This window comes from Apus apus, chromosome 10 (assembly GCF_020740795.1).
Source record: "Apus apus isolate bApuApu2 chromosome 10, bApuApu2.pri.cur, whole genome shotgun sequence".
Classification (NCBI taxonomy): Eukaryota; Metazoa; Chordata; class Aves; order Apodiformes; family Apodidae; genus Apus; species Apus apus.
In genome coordinates, this window is record NC_067291.1 from 20,302,713 (window position 1) to 20,318,176 (window position 15,464).

Consider the following 15,464-nt stretch of genomic DNA (forward strand, 5'->3'; position numbering starts at 1 on the left):
TTTTAAATGTGCTTTGGGGGAGGAAGTCCAACAAAACACTATATTCTCAAGTCAGGCCTGAGCTTTCTTACTTCCGGCTCTGCAGCTTTTAATTGTGCAAGAACAAGCTGAAATATTAGCTCAGTCTTGTTCATGTGCTGTAGCTGAACTAGAATTGCAGTGCACTTAAGTTTCTTTTCTTGGCTTCAACCTGTATTTGCATGTGGTATGCCTCAAGTTCATATATTGAGCATCTTTCCATAGGCTGGAGTCTGCTTCTTTTGAGAGAGCTGTAACCAACTAGGTAGCTCTTGTGCTCAGAGAAAAGGAGTATAATTTATTTTGCTCGCTGCAGCTGATTGCTCAATCCCCTCATGCGTAGAACTGACATCACCGACATTCCCGAACCTGACAGGATGTTTTCAGACACCGCTGCTCTGATGTGAATGGATCTAGAAAGTCACTTTGCTTCCCAAGATCAAATTAGGATAGCTTTTTGGTAATCGATAATTTGATAAGCAGTTGTGCTCAGTGATCCTCATGAGTCCCTTCCAACTCAGGACGTTCTACGATCCTAATTAAAGCTTTTAGTAGAAGGAATTACAGCAAACCACGTGGTTGACTCAAAGCATGTGAGTCAACCATTAATAATCAGTGAGCCAATCTAAGCTCGGAGTGGTATCCCTGGGAGAGCTTGAGGCCTAGAAGTGGTGCTCACGTGTTGTGACAGAAGAAGCTGTGCTATTGCAATAGATATTTTTTAAGATTTCCTTTTGCGATCAAGATGGTTGTGATCACTTACTTGGAAGTTGTTGGAAGTGCTGCTGGGATTTGGAAGTCTTCAGTAACTTGGAATCTTTTAGAGAGACTTCAATCTCCCTTTATGATGGCTTCTAGAATAAGATGGCACAGGTTATGCTAATCCTGGAAGAGAGCTTACTAGGGATTCTGTTATCTAAACATGAACTTTAAACTTATTTTTTTTGCTTTCCTGTTATGATTATAAAACTTGAAACTTTCTTGGTGTGAGTAAACATACACTGGAAGCAGGGAACCCTGTAGTGATGTGGCAGTTTTTAGTACTGCTCATTTGAACTGCTTAACTGCAATCAGTGCTCTTGGGAATAGAAGCTAAAATTTTCAGGGCTGAATGGCAGAGGTTGAGTTTTGAGACACATATTTAGGTGTCTAAAGAAGTCAAGTGACTTGAGTATGGAGGATGAGTGATGTTCCTTCCCTCTGGTAGAGTGATGGAACTGATGTGCCATGGAAATGTGTGGACCCAGGAGGTCAACAGTGAGAGGAGGTTGGGGTTGGTGGGTGTTTTTTCCATAGATGTAGGTTGGGAGGGCAGAGAGTTCTGGCACTGAAGACTTGAAATCATCCCTTAATACTTGCTGGAGGTCTTCAGAAATCCTCATGGCTCAGAGGTGCCCCAATACGTGACAGATTAAAAAAAGTAATCAAAGATAAATATCTGTCCAGTTGCACGGTTTCCAGCTGATCTGTCTTGTTTATAAAAAGTATCATAGAAAGTTATAAAATACATAATATTTATGAATTAAATGTGGCCCTTGGAGTATTGCCAGGCTATTTTCATATATATATATATATATGCGCACACACACACACATATATATATTCAGGCACTATTTCAAATAAGCTCCTTCACATATTTTTACTCCCAGCCTTTCCCACCCCCAGTGCAGCTCTGCCTATTCCTTCTGGTTATTAACTGTTAAAAGCTTAAGTCAAGCAGAATGTAAAAATGATCTCAAGTGATAAATGCAGCAGACTGACTGGAACCTGAGTTCAGTTTTTTTATCTGTTTTGGGCTAAAGAACATGGCATTGCCACTTGACAGTGATGCTGTGTATTTGTGTGTGTGGTGCAGTTGTGGAAGTGGGTGAAGAGCTGGTCACTGCTGTCAGGGAAAGACTGATTTGTATGTGAACTAAAATGCTTCCCTTCAAGTAGTTTTGAAGTGTTTTGAAATGTTAAGGCTACACAGTGTCCATTGTGATAAGTGATTGAATTGAAGTGAAAATGGCCAAGGTGTCAGAGTAAGTGAGTGACAAAACAGAAGCAGGAACCTGGGATTCTTCTCGGGGCAGCCAAGCTTCTGAAGCCCCTGTGGTGCTCCTGAAGCCCAAGTCTTGCTCAGGGCATGTGGTGCTCCTGCTTGGCCCTTGCCCCTGCTCTCAAGTGTCCTGTATGCAGCTGGTTGATGCGTGAAGTCCAGCTTTGGCCTGGTCTGACATGGCTCCAGCAAGAGGCTTTTCCTGCCTTCCAGGGGAGAGGGTGGCTTTCTGAGGAAGGGTCTGGCTGGGATTACTGTGGTCCTGCACACTATCAATGTGTTTAATGGGCAGCAGGAAATGAGTTGTATAAAAGGTGCTGGTGCCAGGAGCCTGGTGCTGAGAGATTGTGGTTAATGGAAAGGAAGTGTTTATGTATAAACACTTGTGTTACCCCGGAACTTCATAAATTGTGGTGGTTTCTAAAGGGCTAATGATGCATCCTGAAGACATGAAGGTCCCCCATCAAGGTGTGTCCTCTCCTTGTCTCTCTCCCATGTAGCTGCTTGGTTTCTGTTTATGCACACACATTGCAATGCACAGGCATTTGATCCCACCTCCAAAAGCAGTTGTATAAATGAACCTCGCTCAGGATTGATAGGAAGGGTTTTGGACAAACTATATTTTGAGGAGCTGTGTGTGTAGTATTGGGTTATAGATTTTCTGTCTTCTGCTGCAATTGGACGTAATTCAAAGCTTGTCTGAATTTTACCTTTTTAAAAGGTAAATGTTTTCTGTGCCTTAACCTAAATGCAGTAATTTTGGTCTAGCTTGGAAGCAGTGTATTAAATTTTCAGCAGTGAGATTTGAAAGAGGATTGAACATAAATGGATACAATGCCTTCTGTTTTTTAAAAGAAAAAGCAAAATGTCTGTGCTGAACAAAATGAGGTATCTTACCTATCTGAGGAAGGCAAGCAAGAATGATTTATGTGTTGGGTTGACAGCTTACACAATGTTTAGGTTTTTCTGGCTAATATTTTGACAAATTTAACTGATCAAAATTATGTACTGTATTATGTTAGTGAATAACCAATTAGACATCTCTTGTTTATCTTGCAGCATTTAGCAGTAATTTGCTGTAGTCCTCTTACTTAATGTAACTAATTTTACTTTTAGAAATAAACATGATATTATTGGAAATCCTTGGTAATAAGCTGGTTCAATGATACCTTTTCTCCTGGCCTGAACTTGGGTAATTACTGCTGTGTAAAGTGCAAGTTTAATTTTAGTCCAAGTATCTTTATGTGTTAGGAGGTAATATGCTCCCTTCACTGTTTAATAAGCTGCACTTGGTGATGGTAGATGGCAAAGATGAACCTTAGTATGTTAACAGTATGACAGTCAGCTGCAGTTGCATTAGGAAGCATCACCACCTCAATGATGTGATACCATAAGATTCATTAAAGATTTTAAGTTATCTGTTCCTGAATGGAAATTTAGAGACTGGCTTTTTCTCAAGACAGCAAGAGGTATTTTACTGCAGAAAGATTGTGTGGCTATTTTTAGCTGTGGGTGCTGGTGAGGTGGAACAGAATATTTTTAGAGCTGTAGAAAATGCAGCCACTCAAGCTGGGTTCTTTTTTTCACTCAAGCATGATAGAGTTTTTCCAAAATACAGAATAAAATTTGTAGGAGATTTTAAAAATGTATCATTAGTATTACTTATAAAAGTAATACATTTGTTGTCTATGTATATACACACACACGTAGATAAAATTCTATATGAAAGTTCATGTGTTCTGGTCTTGTGAATGGTATTGTCATGTATTAAAATAGTTTTTGCTCAAATTTTGGAAACTCACTACTCATGTGGAATGTTTAACAAACTCTACAAGCAGCAAGGCATAACTGGGTCACTCTCTCAATACATACCAATCCCATATGCTGTTTGGATCATTACTTGAATGAGGTAAGCATGAAATAATTCAGGAAACTCTGCTGATAGTGAATTGGTAAAAAAGAAGAACTTTGAATAAGTGACTCTGCTCTGCAGTGTTTTTGCAGTGTTTAAGGCATTTTAGTGTGTTGTATTAATGTTGGGGACCTGCAGAGGCAATAGCCTCGAGCTTGTGCTGGTCCTTCTGAAGTGTCTGTGTGTGTTTACAAGGTGGATTTTGTTCATTGCCTCTCCTGGTTTTAAGCTGGGTGGATGAAGAAGTAGTAAATACTCCCCCCTCTGCCCACGACCCTTCAGCACCCTCTCAAAAACGGTGAGATTCCACTAAGGTGAAAAGTGGATTTTAAATGTCTTGTCTGAAACTGTTGTTGTTGACACCCATCTAATTACGTAAGTCTGCTTGAAAAGCTTTTTATTATACTTTCAAAACCTGCCCTTTCAGATTTCTGAATTATTCAGGAAATTTTTTAGCAGTAAGGTAAACTGGTGCTTGTGATCCAGGGTTTTTTTTGTTTTAATTTACTGTGCCTTTTTTCTTTAAGATATATATATATATATATGTATATATATATATATATATATATATAAAAATCTATTAGACATTTGTGCATTGTAGCTTCTTTCTGAGATTGCAAAGGAGACTTGGCCTAAAAACCACTCTTAACTAATCTTCCAAGCTCTGTACCATTCACAGAGTATTAAAGAAATGGTTATAAAATTTAATAATTCCTAGTTGTGAAAAAAAACCCAAACCAAAACCCAACAAACATCACCAACGCCCCCCCAAAATGTTCCTGGCAACCTTCATAAAAATGTTCATATTAACTCTGTTGTCCTGGCAAGATTTCAGCTTTATTAGATAATAAATTCTATTTTAGTCCACTCAGTTTTCAACTGGAGATCTATTTTTGCCTTTCTTTTGTTAAATAATAATAGTTGTTTGTAGGACGTGGTTGCATGTTTCTAGGCATCAAAAAGATTTTCTTGTACAAAACTATATATTTGCATATTTTTGGTTTTAATCATATTCCAGGACTTTAAAAGTAAATGATGTGCTTGACTTGCCAGGATCTGTTTGCTGTTCCCAAACACAGCAGACACGCCAGAAGAATTCATAGAAATCTGTTGGCTTTTCCACACCCTTAAATTCCAAATTTCCAGAGGCTCTTCCTTGAGAATTCTGTAGTCCTTAGCAATAGGGGAGTTTGTATAGTCACAGATAAACTCGAAAGCTTAGTGTTTAATGGTAAAGCTGCTAAATTAGCTCTATTGGGTAAGTTTTATTGAAATTGTCATGCATCATTTGTAGGGGAAGTAGATGTAGAAATCATAGATACGGATAGAAAAAGATGGTGTGAAAACATGTGGGATGAGATTGGAGAAAAATACAAAGAAAAAAACCTGTTCTATCTCTAGATGGAACATCTAGAGGATGTTTTTGGTTCTGTTTGCTGCATGTTCCCTCCTCCTAAACAAACCCTGAGGTGTGACCAGGGTCCTCTTCCCTCACCTACCCCTTCTGTGTCCCTGTCCCAGAGAACAAGCCCCCTCACAGCTTTGATTGGCAGCTGCACATCAGGCAGCAAAATAAATGGACAGTTGGTTGTCAGATTTGGGAAACAGAGTCTTGCTGAAGCTGTTGACCTTTCCCTGCCATAAGTAGCTGTCCTGTGCTGAGTTACTGTGCCATGGCTTGCAGCTGGAGGGGGAGCTTTGCAGCCCGGCTGTGGGGAGCCCTGTGCCCCACAGTGCTGGTGGTGGCAGGTTGTCCTGGTGGGAAAATGGAACTGTTGCTTTTAGCCACCACAGCCCTTACCTGTGCTTTCCTGTGCGGTAGCCTGGCATTTTCACTGCTGTTCCTGGCCTTGTTTACAAGTTGTTTTGTGCCCGTGTGAAACTGATTCTGTTTGTTCTTGGAGTAGTTTGTTCTTGCCATTTCTTAATATTGTGCTGAATGTAAAGATCCAAAACCTGGCTCTATAATGTGCTGAAATGTGCTTGTTCCTAAAGGTTAAGCTGGCTTATGATAGCACATACCAAATTGGGAAATTGGTGTTTAAGTTTGCTCTTTTTTCTGGTTGGTAGTTACACAACCACGGGGCAGAGCTGTGTCCTAATGCTAGTTGAAGAGCCTGACCACAGCTCACTCTTAGTTTATATGTTGCTTCTTGTCTGTCCTCCTCTGTCTGTACTGCTCCAGCCGTCCAGAGTTTGGAAATCTTTTGATTGGCTTTTGGACCATCTTTGCCTCATTAACAAGTTGTTTCTTCCTTCTCTGCAATTTGGCCTTGCTCCCATGATGATCACAGTGATCGCTTGCACACAAAGCAAGATGCTGGGAACGTGGCGCGTGTGTTAGTGCTGGTTTACAGCTAGGAAAGATCAAGCAGGATGTGATGAAGTACATCTCTGATCACTGGGGACCCTTGATCTGTCAGCTTGTAGACTTCTGCTTACAGTTATTAAGATGAGTGCAGATGGAGTTAATAGCCAGCATAATAAGAAATGTTGGAGGCCTTTTTGTTCTTAGTCTCAACTGACAGTATTAAAACCAACCAGGCTCCCCTCAGCCCCAGAGCCTTCCTCCTTGCCTGTCACTTTAGGTGAGTTCTGGTTAAGAGTAAATTCATGATCTGTCACGTACACAGCACAGTTGTTTGTGATGATCAGTTTTCTGTGGCATTTTATCAGGAGTTTGAAGTGGCTGTTTCTGTTGCAGAATGTTGTATTCAAACAGAGGCTATTTGCTCTCTTGTAAATGTGCTGTAACTGGACCTCGTGGAGCAAACTGGAGTTTCAAACGGTTCCAGGTCAGCTCTGAAGAAAGTACTCTTTAATGTTTTGACATTTTAATGGATAATGCTTTAGTGTGGCCACTGAGCATGATGAAACTGAATAGAGAAGTTAGAAACCCACTTTTCAAGATCACATACCACTGTTTAGCAAAAGCAAGTCTTGCATTAACACCAACCAATAATGAACAGAGGAGAAGGATTGGAATTTGGGACCTTTGCTGTTTTGCTCTTCTCTGCTTCCTAATGCCTGCAAAAGTCAGTGTTACCTGCTTGACTCTTACCTTTAAATTGGTGATGGGGCAAAAGCAAAAGAAACAAAAAGACAAGCAGCTGAAAGGGAAGAAGATTGCTTGGGAAATTTGGGGTTAGAGTTTTTCTTTTGATGGTTGCTGTTTAATTTCTTTGGATAATGAAGTTTTAAATGAAAGTAGCCCTAGTTAAATTTTCAGCAGCCTTGTTCTTTAATTAAAGGTGTTGGAGTTCACAACAAATGTTTGCAAAGACCTTTCAGAACTTCTCTGGTACAGCTAGAACTGACAATTTCTAGGGAAAAGCCAATAATACATGGGAGGAAAAGAAAAACAACAGATGAAGACCACTGATAACCATGTAAAAATATGAAATAATAACTTGAATTCTTTCAGTTCTCTGATCTGCAGTGCATTATTTAACTTTGCTAATTCATCTTTTGTTGATTACAGTGTGTAATTCTGATCTTCCATTTATAACTAAAAATAGGTATAAAATTATATTGAAGACAAAATATTGTAACAAATTTTCATTGTTAATTGTATACATTGTGTTTATATTTCCTGCAAATCCTTACACTGGGATAACATGGGTGGTTGTCATCTTAAGCCCTGCATGTTTCTCATTTGAAGAAACGCAGTTGAAAAGGTATTAAAATAAAAATAGATGTTGGATACTGTAGTCATGAGAGTCTTAACTAAATATTGACTTGAGGCTGCATGCTACACCCTAGTCCAGATGGTGCTTTTGGACATTGCAGGAGAACTTACTGTTGGGGAAAAAAAAAAAGGAAATCTGTGCATATTAAAATAGAATAAATTCTTTCTGTAACTTAATGCTTTTCAAATGTTCTACCATTGCAGGGATTTTCACTCAAGTTGCTGTTTGATAGTTGTTACCTCTTCTTGCCCATCAAACTTTAGAGCAACTGATAACGACCTGCGTGTGGTTGTTGCACATAATGTAATAACATGTAGAGATCTTAGAGCACTGTCATATGAGAGAGAGAGAAATGTAATGTGGTGAGATTGCTGCTGTTAATAATTATACTAAGTCAATGTCTATTCTATTGTTGGTTCCAACCTACCACATGCTGTTTTTAACAAAATATCTGAAGTGTCACCCTGAAGTGTTCACTCATCTGTCACTCAGGGATGAGTCAAGAAGTGTATTACAGGGAAACAAAAATTGACAAATTTATCGAGTGTTTAATACACAGTATAGTTATTCATAACCCTATACAATTAAGAATAATGAAATGAATGGCAAGCCTCTTACAGCTTTCACTTCGGTACACACATTGATGAGCACATTGAACAGTTCTCTGGGGAGATGCTGCTCTCTTTTAATTTAATTTTACTTTTTAAAAAAGCCATTTTCATTGCTGCTGTGTGTGGTTCTGTACTGCAAGGGTGCCTGCAGCCCTGCTGAAGAGCTGGATTTTAGGTACAAGCACTGTTTTGGAGGCATTTAACATTTCTCTCATTTTTCAGCAGGTGCATGAATTCTTCAGTACTGTTTGCTTTGGTGTGGAGCACTATGGCACAGAGCTGAAGGACTTGAAAACTTAATTTCATACTTGCATATCTCCTGAGTTGTTTGCTTATTGTGTATTTGGTGCATTTAACTCATGGAATCACAAAAGTATCAGAGATGGAAGGGACCTCTAGAGATCATCCAGTCCAACCCCCCCGCTCAAGCAGGATTCCCTGGAACACATTCCACGAGATGCATCCAGGGGGGTCTTGGATATCTCCAGAGAAGGGAACTTAACATACCTCCCCCGGGGCAGCCTGTCCCAGGGCTCTGTCACCCTCACCATAAAGAAGCTTTTACTTGTATTTTAAATGGAACTTCCCATGTTTCAGCTTGTGCCTGTTGAGCTTGTGCTCCATGAGCTATCTTCCTGAAATGTAAGAAGCTGCATGTGTTGCACTTCTCAGTCACTCTGTCTGCATTTACAGGCTAATCTGTGATCTTGAGTGTTAAAGGAAACAGAAAAGTGATTCATGAGAATTCCTAAGAATTTTATATGTTTAATATCAAAGAACATTTAGTGTCAAGTTACCATCACTGATAGAAAGTCTTAAGCTGATTTATCTCAACTTTGCCATTATCTGTATCACTTTTAAAATGTATACTTTATATGCATGTAAGGCTTGTTTATTTTATTTTTATTTACAGGACACTTTAAATGGCAACTTTCTTGTTGGCTCTAAAATTGTTTACAGAGACAGATGCGTGTCGTACTTTTGGGCTTGCCTTAAAAACATGCCTATGTGTCTTTAGATGCTTTAATGAAAGGAGATGGCTCTTTTGTGACTCTCTATTTGCTGGTTTTGATGTCACGATCTCTTGTTCTCTTCCAGCCTCAGATAACAGTCAGCGATTTCGAGAAACCTGCTTTGCATTTGCACTGACACCACAGCAAGTGCAACAGATCAGCAGTTCAATGTGAGTGGGCATCATCAGCCATACAGTATTTAAATAGAAATAAATTTTAAAAGGAGTTAGCTTACCATATCTTTCATTTTGAAATGTGGTATTGAACATAATTTTCTGTGTGTTGCCTCAGAGAATACTCCTCTGGGGAATCCTTTTCTGCTTTGTAAGTAAGCTGGCGGGAAGGAAAAGGGTGAGAAGGAGAGAGTGAAATACCACTGCTGTCCAGTGAGTATTGGGTAGATTTCTCCATGTGTAAATACATAACTGTCCTTCCTGCAGCTCTTTCTCTCTCTCAGTCAGATCCTTTGCCAAGTTCTGTGTTATTCATTGTATAAAGATGGTACTTCATGATAACCCATCAAAAGTTCCTTTATAGTATACAAAAAACCCCAAATGGAAATGGCAGAAGTCAGCTGAGAATGTAATTTATTTACTTTGAAAATGTAATGCAATTGATTTATTTACCTTGAGAAAGAAAAGGAGTACCTTTTAGTGTGTCTTGAGTGGTGGTTTGACTGACCAGAGGGAGGAAAGTGTGGTTTACATACATTGAACTTACAGCAAACTGAGAAAATATTGATGGATGTCTTGTGTAAACAACACGTTTTAATCCGTGTTCTGTTGTTTCTAGGGATATTTCTGGGACCAAATGTGACTTCACAGTACAGGTCCAGCTAAGGTATGTACTTGTATTGCCTGTTCTTGATGCTGCTGTTTTTAAAAATCTATCAGATACATGCTTCCCAGAGGTCAGAGTGGAGAAGAGTCTCATCCTGTTGTTTTCTTGAGAAAAGCTTGCTGTTGGCTGCTTTGAAAAGAGCAGACTTAACTATTTGTCCTTGTCATATGCAGCTTTCCTGAAGTTGTAGGTGGCCTGATACCTGGTGTGTCAGAGTATGGCCTGTACTGAGCTATAGCCAGCTGATTGTCTCCAGTTCATTAGTTCAGACTGTGCCTGTGCTCCTTCTTTAACTCCATGTCTGTCAGGTTCCAGGTGCCTCAGCCTCATCTATGTTCTTTTTTCCTAGCAGAGATGTCAAACAGTATTTCCTAGGGATAGCAACCCCAGGTCTACTTTTCTTTAGACAATGGCAGGCAAGACTTTGGGAATCACCAGATTGGGTCCTAACTTGTTGGTTATTTTAGACGTTTTGACAAATCTCTTGTAAGTTGATAAATCGTATGTATCCCTGTGGTTCTGTGACAGGCTGTGTGCAGAGCTGACTTCAGAGCCTGCTCCTGTCAAAAGGCTGCCTGGCCTTCCATCCCATGGCCATTTCTGCATGGAGATCTGTTAACTCACCAGACAGAGAGCAATTGCTTTTGGGTCTTGCCTGTTAGGATGCCTTCTGCTGACCAGCAAGTCAGGTTGGCTTGGTGTGGGGTCGCGGGGACCAGGAAGGCAAGAGGGGAAATGGGGACATTAGGTGACTCCCCCTTTTTGAGAGGAGCAGCCTGGTTGCCGCATACTTTGAGGAGCTCTGCCCTGATGGGTTGGTACATGTGGGTGGATGGGGCAGGTCCCCTGTAAGAAAGCCAGTGGAGTTGAGAGGCTCTTTTTGGTCCTTTGAATGCCTTTTGTCCATGGTCTTGGCCTCCACATGTTTCACAGGACAAGGAAGGGTGTGTTGTCTTTTGGTTCCAGCAGCAAATAAGCCTATCTGAACTTAAGTAAATAAATAAAACTGTCTGAACTCAAGTAAAAGGCTTGATAAGGGCATGAGGATGGTGTTTGATGCTGCAGCTAAACAGCTGGCTGGTTTATTGAAGTTGGAAGAGACACAGTTGAAGAGACTGTATGTTTTGTTCTTTGTGAAACCCTGGTCTTGTATCAAGAGGTCAGGATGGAGAAGTGGTAGGAAAGAAATCTGGATTATCTGTCTTTTATAACAGAAACCTGCATATCTGAATGAGTCAGAGTCAGTCTGAGGAATTCCAAGAAATCTGAGGAGGAACCTACAGCCATCTTGATCCAAACCTGTAATTTTGGGGGGCTTTCCTGCTTAATGATCTCCACAGCTAATATGAGGACTGTGTTTAGTGACATTTGTCATGCTTTCATAACTCAGTGGGGAAAAAAAAATAAATCCTTTTAGGATTTAGAAGTGAAAGATGATGGAAGCTCTTTGCTTTTAGGTTTTGTTTATCAGAAACCAGTTGTCCACAAGAAGATCACTTCCCACCCAATCTGTGTGTGAAAGTAAACGGGAAACCCTGCAGCCTTCCAGTAAGTAAGATATTATTTTGATATACAAAGTTGGATAGCATTGTTAGGAACTGTCTGTCAGAAATTAGCCTGAGAATGTATCCTAATATTTGTTTTCTCATTTTGGAGCATCTGAATAAAGATAAATGGATGAATGAAAGATACAGTTAAGTAAATTGTTTCTCATCAGACCAGCTAGTAGATCCAGAAGATTAATTAAAAAAAAACAGCCAACAAACATTGACAGTAAATGTTTCATGTTTGACAAACATCCAATGAGTCTGGTTGAAATTGGACTCTGTTTTGGAGGGTAACTGTGCAAGGAATAGACCATCACTGACCAATAAGACTGAAGAAATACCACCAACTTGTACTGGGGTAGCACACAGGATTATACTGGGCAGGGTGCACTGAGCAAGGAGAGATAGCAAAGGTGCCTTTTAATATTCCATGAGCAGGGTTAGGGTTTGGAAAGTGCAAGGCTATATGTAAGGAGAAGGGGCTTGTACATCACCTGATATTTTATTGTCTGTTGTATCTATCTATAGGTCTTTAAATTCTAGAGGGAGTCTGGTTCAGGTGAGACACAGCTGTTACTGAGGCAGGGTTGTGGTGAGAGGGGCAGAAGGCAAAAGCAGTATTTATAGGGGTTTTTTTTATTGCTGAGGAACAAAAATACTTTGATTTCTAGGGCTATCTTCCACCAACCAAAAATGGTGTTGAACCAAAGCGACCGAGCCGACCAATCAACATTACCTCACTCGTCAGGTTGTCTACGACGGTACCAAACACAATCGTTGTCTCATGGACTGCAGAAATTGGAAGAGTAAGTAACTCTGGCACATAATGCTGTCTAAAAGCTTATTAGTTTCTGCTTCAGCATCTGTTTGAAAGATTTGAAAGATAAGCAACTTTAATTGTGCAGAAAATCCTTGATGGTTTAGCTGTTCCTCCTTTTCATTGTATTACTTTGTGCTGGGCAGGTAGGACATGCTCCCTGAGATCAGTAAACCTCACATTTTTGTGCTGTGATCTCTCCCTCTTCACCCTCCACCCACCTGTCTTTGTGACTCTTTGAGGGCCCAGATAATACAGTCAGGACCTCCTGTAAAGCTTTTGTTTGTCTCAGCTTTTAGCTTCAAGCTCTTCCTGATTTTAGAGACTTGAAAAACCTTATCTTGGCTTCAGATGGTAACTAGCATGTGACATTCAGTACAGAGTGGTCTTTTACAGCTGGGCAAATCTGGACACAAAGCACAGCAACGCAGCAGTGCCCAGGATGTTTAATTTGCCTTTTTGACATTTCTCACAACTGCTGTCCTTATCCTGCCTATTCTGAAAGTCATGTGTTTATAACTTTTTTGTGTCTGTGGGGAGACTGACAATTGGTATTATAAAATTGCTGATGTTCCACTGGGCTAATTAAAACTGGAACATGCTGCAAAATGTTACTTCAATAAATTAGTCCACAAATTAGTGCCCTGCTTTCACTGATGGCAAAAGACCTGCTAGACGTGCATCACAGAGTCAACAGGTACTTCAAAAATGGTGGCTTTGCCATTGCAACCATCCTGTTTTTAGAAGTCCTGAGAATTGGCCTGAGATTGAAACCTTGTCCAAGAGTTTGTCGATGTGCAAAGCTCAGGATTCCTGATCCAGTGTGAAAAAATGCTTACAGCCCAGTCATGCACAATAGCCAGTTATAAAACATCATGATGGGATTTCATGATGGATTTCTTGTGGAGCGTAAAACAGTCTCCATTCAGATTATGAAATAAATGATGGCTTACATGATTATTCTTTTTTTTAAAAAAAAAACCAACAACACCTTTTATCTAATAAGAACTGCAGGTATCAGATACAAGCATTTAAAAATGAACCTGTTCTGGTTTATGTTGCAGAAGTGCCTGCATGCAATTGATGAATCCTGGTGATTACCCTGAATACAGGGCTGCACTTTTGCTGTAGATTGCCAGGGAGGATTTGGGGAACAGAAGTGTCACAGGTCTGAGTGGCCTCTAAGCTAGTCTCTTGAGGACTACTTTCTCAGGCTTCATAGATATTTCAGTTTTAAGAACTTACTTGCAATGCTTACAATGCAAAACTGAAGAGAGTGGTAAATTCTTAAGTGTATTTTGTGAGAATTAGGTGCTGGTCAGAATTGGCCACTCATGAGGTGTCACGCTGCTTCATGTGACAATTGGAGACTGTGGCAGCTTAATGTGAGGAATTATTTTATATCTGGATGTGCCTATGTAGTACAGAATTTGGAATCCCTTCCTCCCTGTCCCTTGAGAGTCAGTTGCGTGTCTCAACTGGTGTACTCTACCTTTCCTGAAGTCATAATTGTGATTTTTACACAATCTGTTTCAAGAGCCTTCTGTACAAGATGCCTTGGGCAAGTTCCTAGCTTTGTAGATTCAAGCTGTTGGTAAATAATTTCACTATGTTAATTACCATTTTTCTAACTTCTATACTAATTGAGGCATTAAACAAACAAGTGAAAGCAGTAGTGGTTTTTAACGATCTGAGAAGCATTCATTGTAGGAATGAAATATTTTAAATATGGTGTTTCTGATGCTGTTTCAATTTGTGTAATTTTATGGTAAGATATATTACTGAAATCCCATCTTTGGAATCTGGTGGCATCCTAAATAATGGTAGATGTCACAACTGGATGGATTTTTTGTTTTCTTAGTGGAAGCATACGTGGCAGCTGCTGGGGGAACTTCCATTTTCCAATTTAAAGTTTGTGACTGTGGCTACAGGTTTAGTGGATGTTGATATCAAAAAGTAATTGATGTACCCTAAAGTGAGAGCAAACATATTTTTTTTTTCCTTTCCATTTTGGGGGTGTGGGGAAGAATGGGCTGGTGCTGGTGAATGCATAGTACAATATCCCATTTTCAGAAAGACAGTTATTGCCTGCTGTTGTGTGGAGCTTACAAGAAAAACGAGAGCTTCAGAACCTGGCTGTGGTTTGCAATCCGTGAGCGATGCCGGGAAGAGCACTCTGCTGCTCCTGCTGGTCCCTGGAGGCAAGGCTTACTTTACCCCTCTTAGAGGGAGCTGGCCCGGGGAGGTTCAGACTGCAGCTTGGATGCCACATGATTTTCTGTGGTGGCAGAAAGGAGCTTCTTGCTGACACTGCGAAGGGGCATTTGCAGGGTCTGGTCTGTGGAGATTGCTGGGGCAAGTGACCTAACCTCTTCCAGAGGGGAAGGTCGGACAGCTGGGAGTGGGGACTTCTTGCCTGCTCCAGCTAGATTCGCTAGAGCACATCCTGGCCCCACTGAACTCTTGAACTCTCTCTGTTAAGCTTTGCAGGGAAGTTAGCAGTTCATGGACAGTAAGTGCAGGGAGATAAGAAAGTGGTGCCTTGCTTCCAGACCCAGCAGGACATACTGCAGATGATGCATCTTTTTATGTATTGTTTTTGGAGAGGCATCACTGCTCATTTTCCTATTTTGAAAACAAAATAAGCTTTTATTAAAAAACAAAACAAAAACTGCTCATATTTGACCTGACAGCTTCCCTTAGGTGTACTGAGACAACTGCAGTGCCTAATATTCTTGATACAAAATTACCCTTCTTAAGTGGGCTGTAGACTGTGTCCTGAGTTAGATGTAAAACTTCCAGAAGTGTCCGAAGTCCTGTTCTAAGAGCTTGGTTTGCAGGTAAATCTGATCTCAGTGAAGCATGAAGTCACTTTTGTTGCCCCACAGACTCCAGCCCCATGAGCTTTCTGAAGCACGATGGCTTTTCTCTAGGCTGAAAACTTTGCCACCTGCAGTCTTGTAACTGCTTTAGAAA

The 15,464-nt window shown here is 40.4% G+C and overlaps 1 protein-coding gene across 3 annotated transcripts in view; it reads left to right on the plus strand.

The window, feature by feature from the left end:
* PIAS1 (protein inhibitor of activated STAT 1) overlaps positions 1 to 15,464 on the plus strand; it is a 60,150-nt gene that overhangs the window by 28,169 nt on the left and 16,517 nt on the right. For all 3 annotated transcript variants that reach the window (XM_051628949.1, XM_051628951.1, XM_051628948.1), the window contains exons 3-6: positions 9,370 to 9,454; positions 10,077 to 10,124; positions 11,582 to 11,672; positions 12,343 to 12,477. In XM_051628949.1, the coding sequence (XP_051484909.1) occupies positions 9,370 to 9,454; positions 10,077 to 10,124; positions 11,582 to 11,672; positions 12,343 to 12,477 (359 nt within the window). The remainder of the gene's footprint in view (positions 1 to 9,369; positions 9,455 to 10,076; positions 10,125 to 11,581; positions 11,673 to 12,342; positions 12,478 to 15,464) is intronic.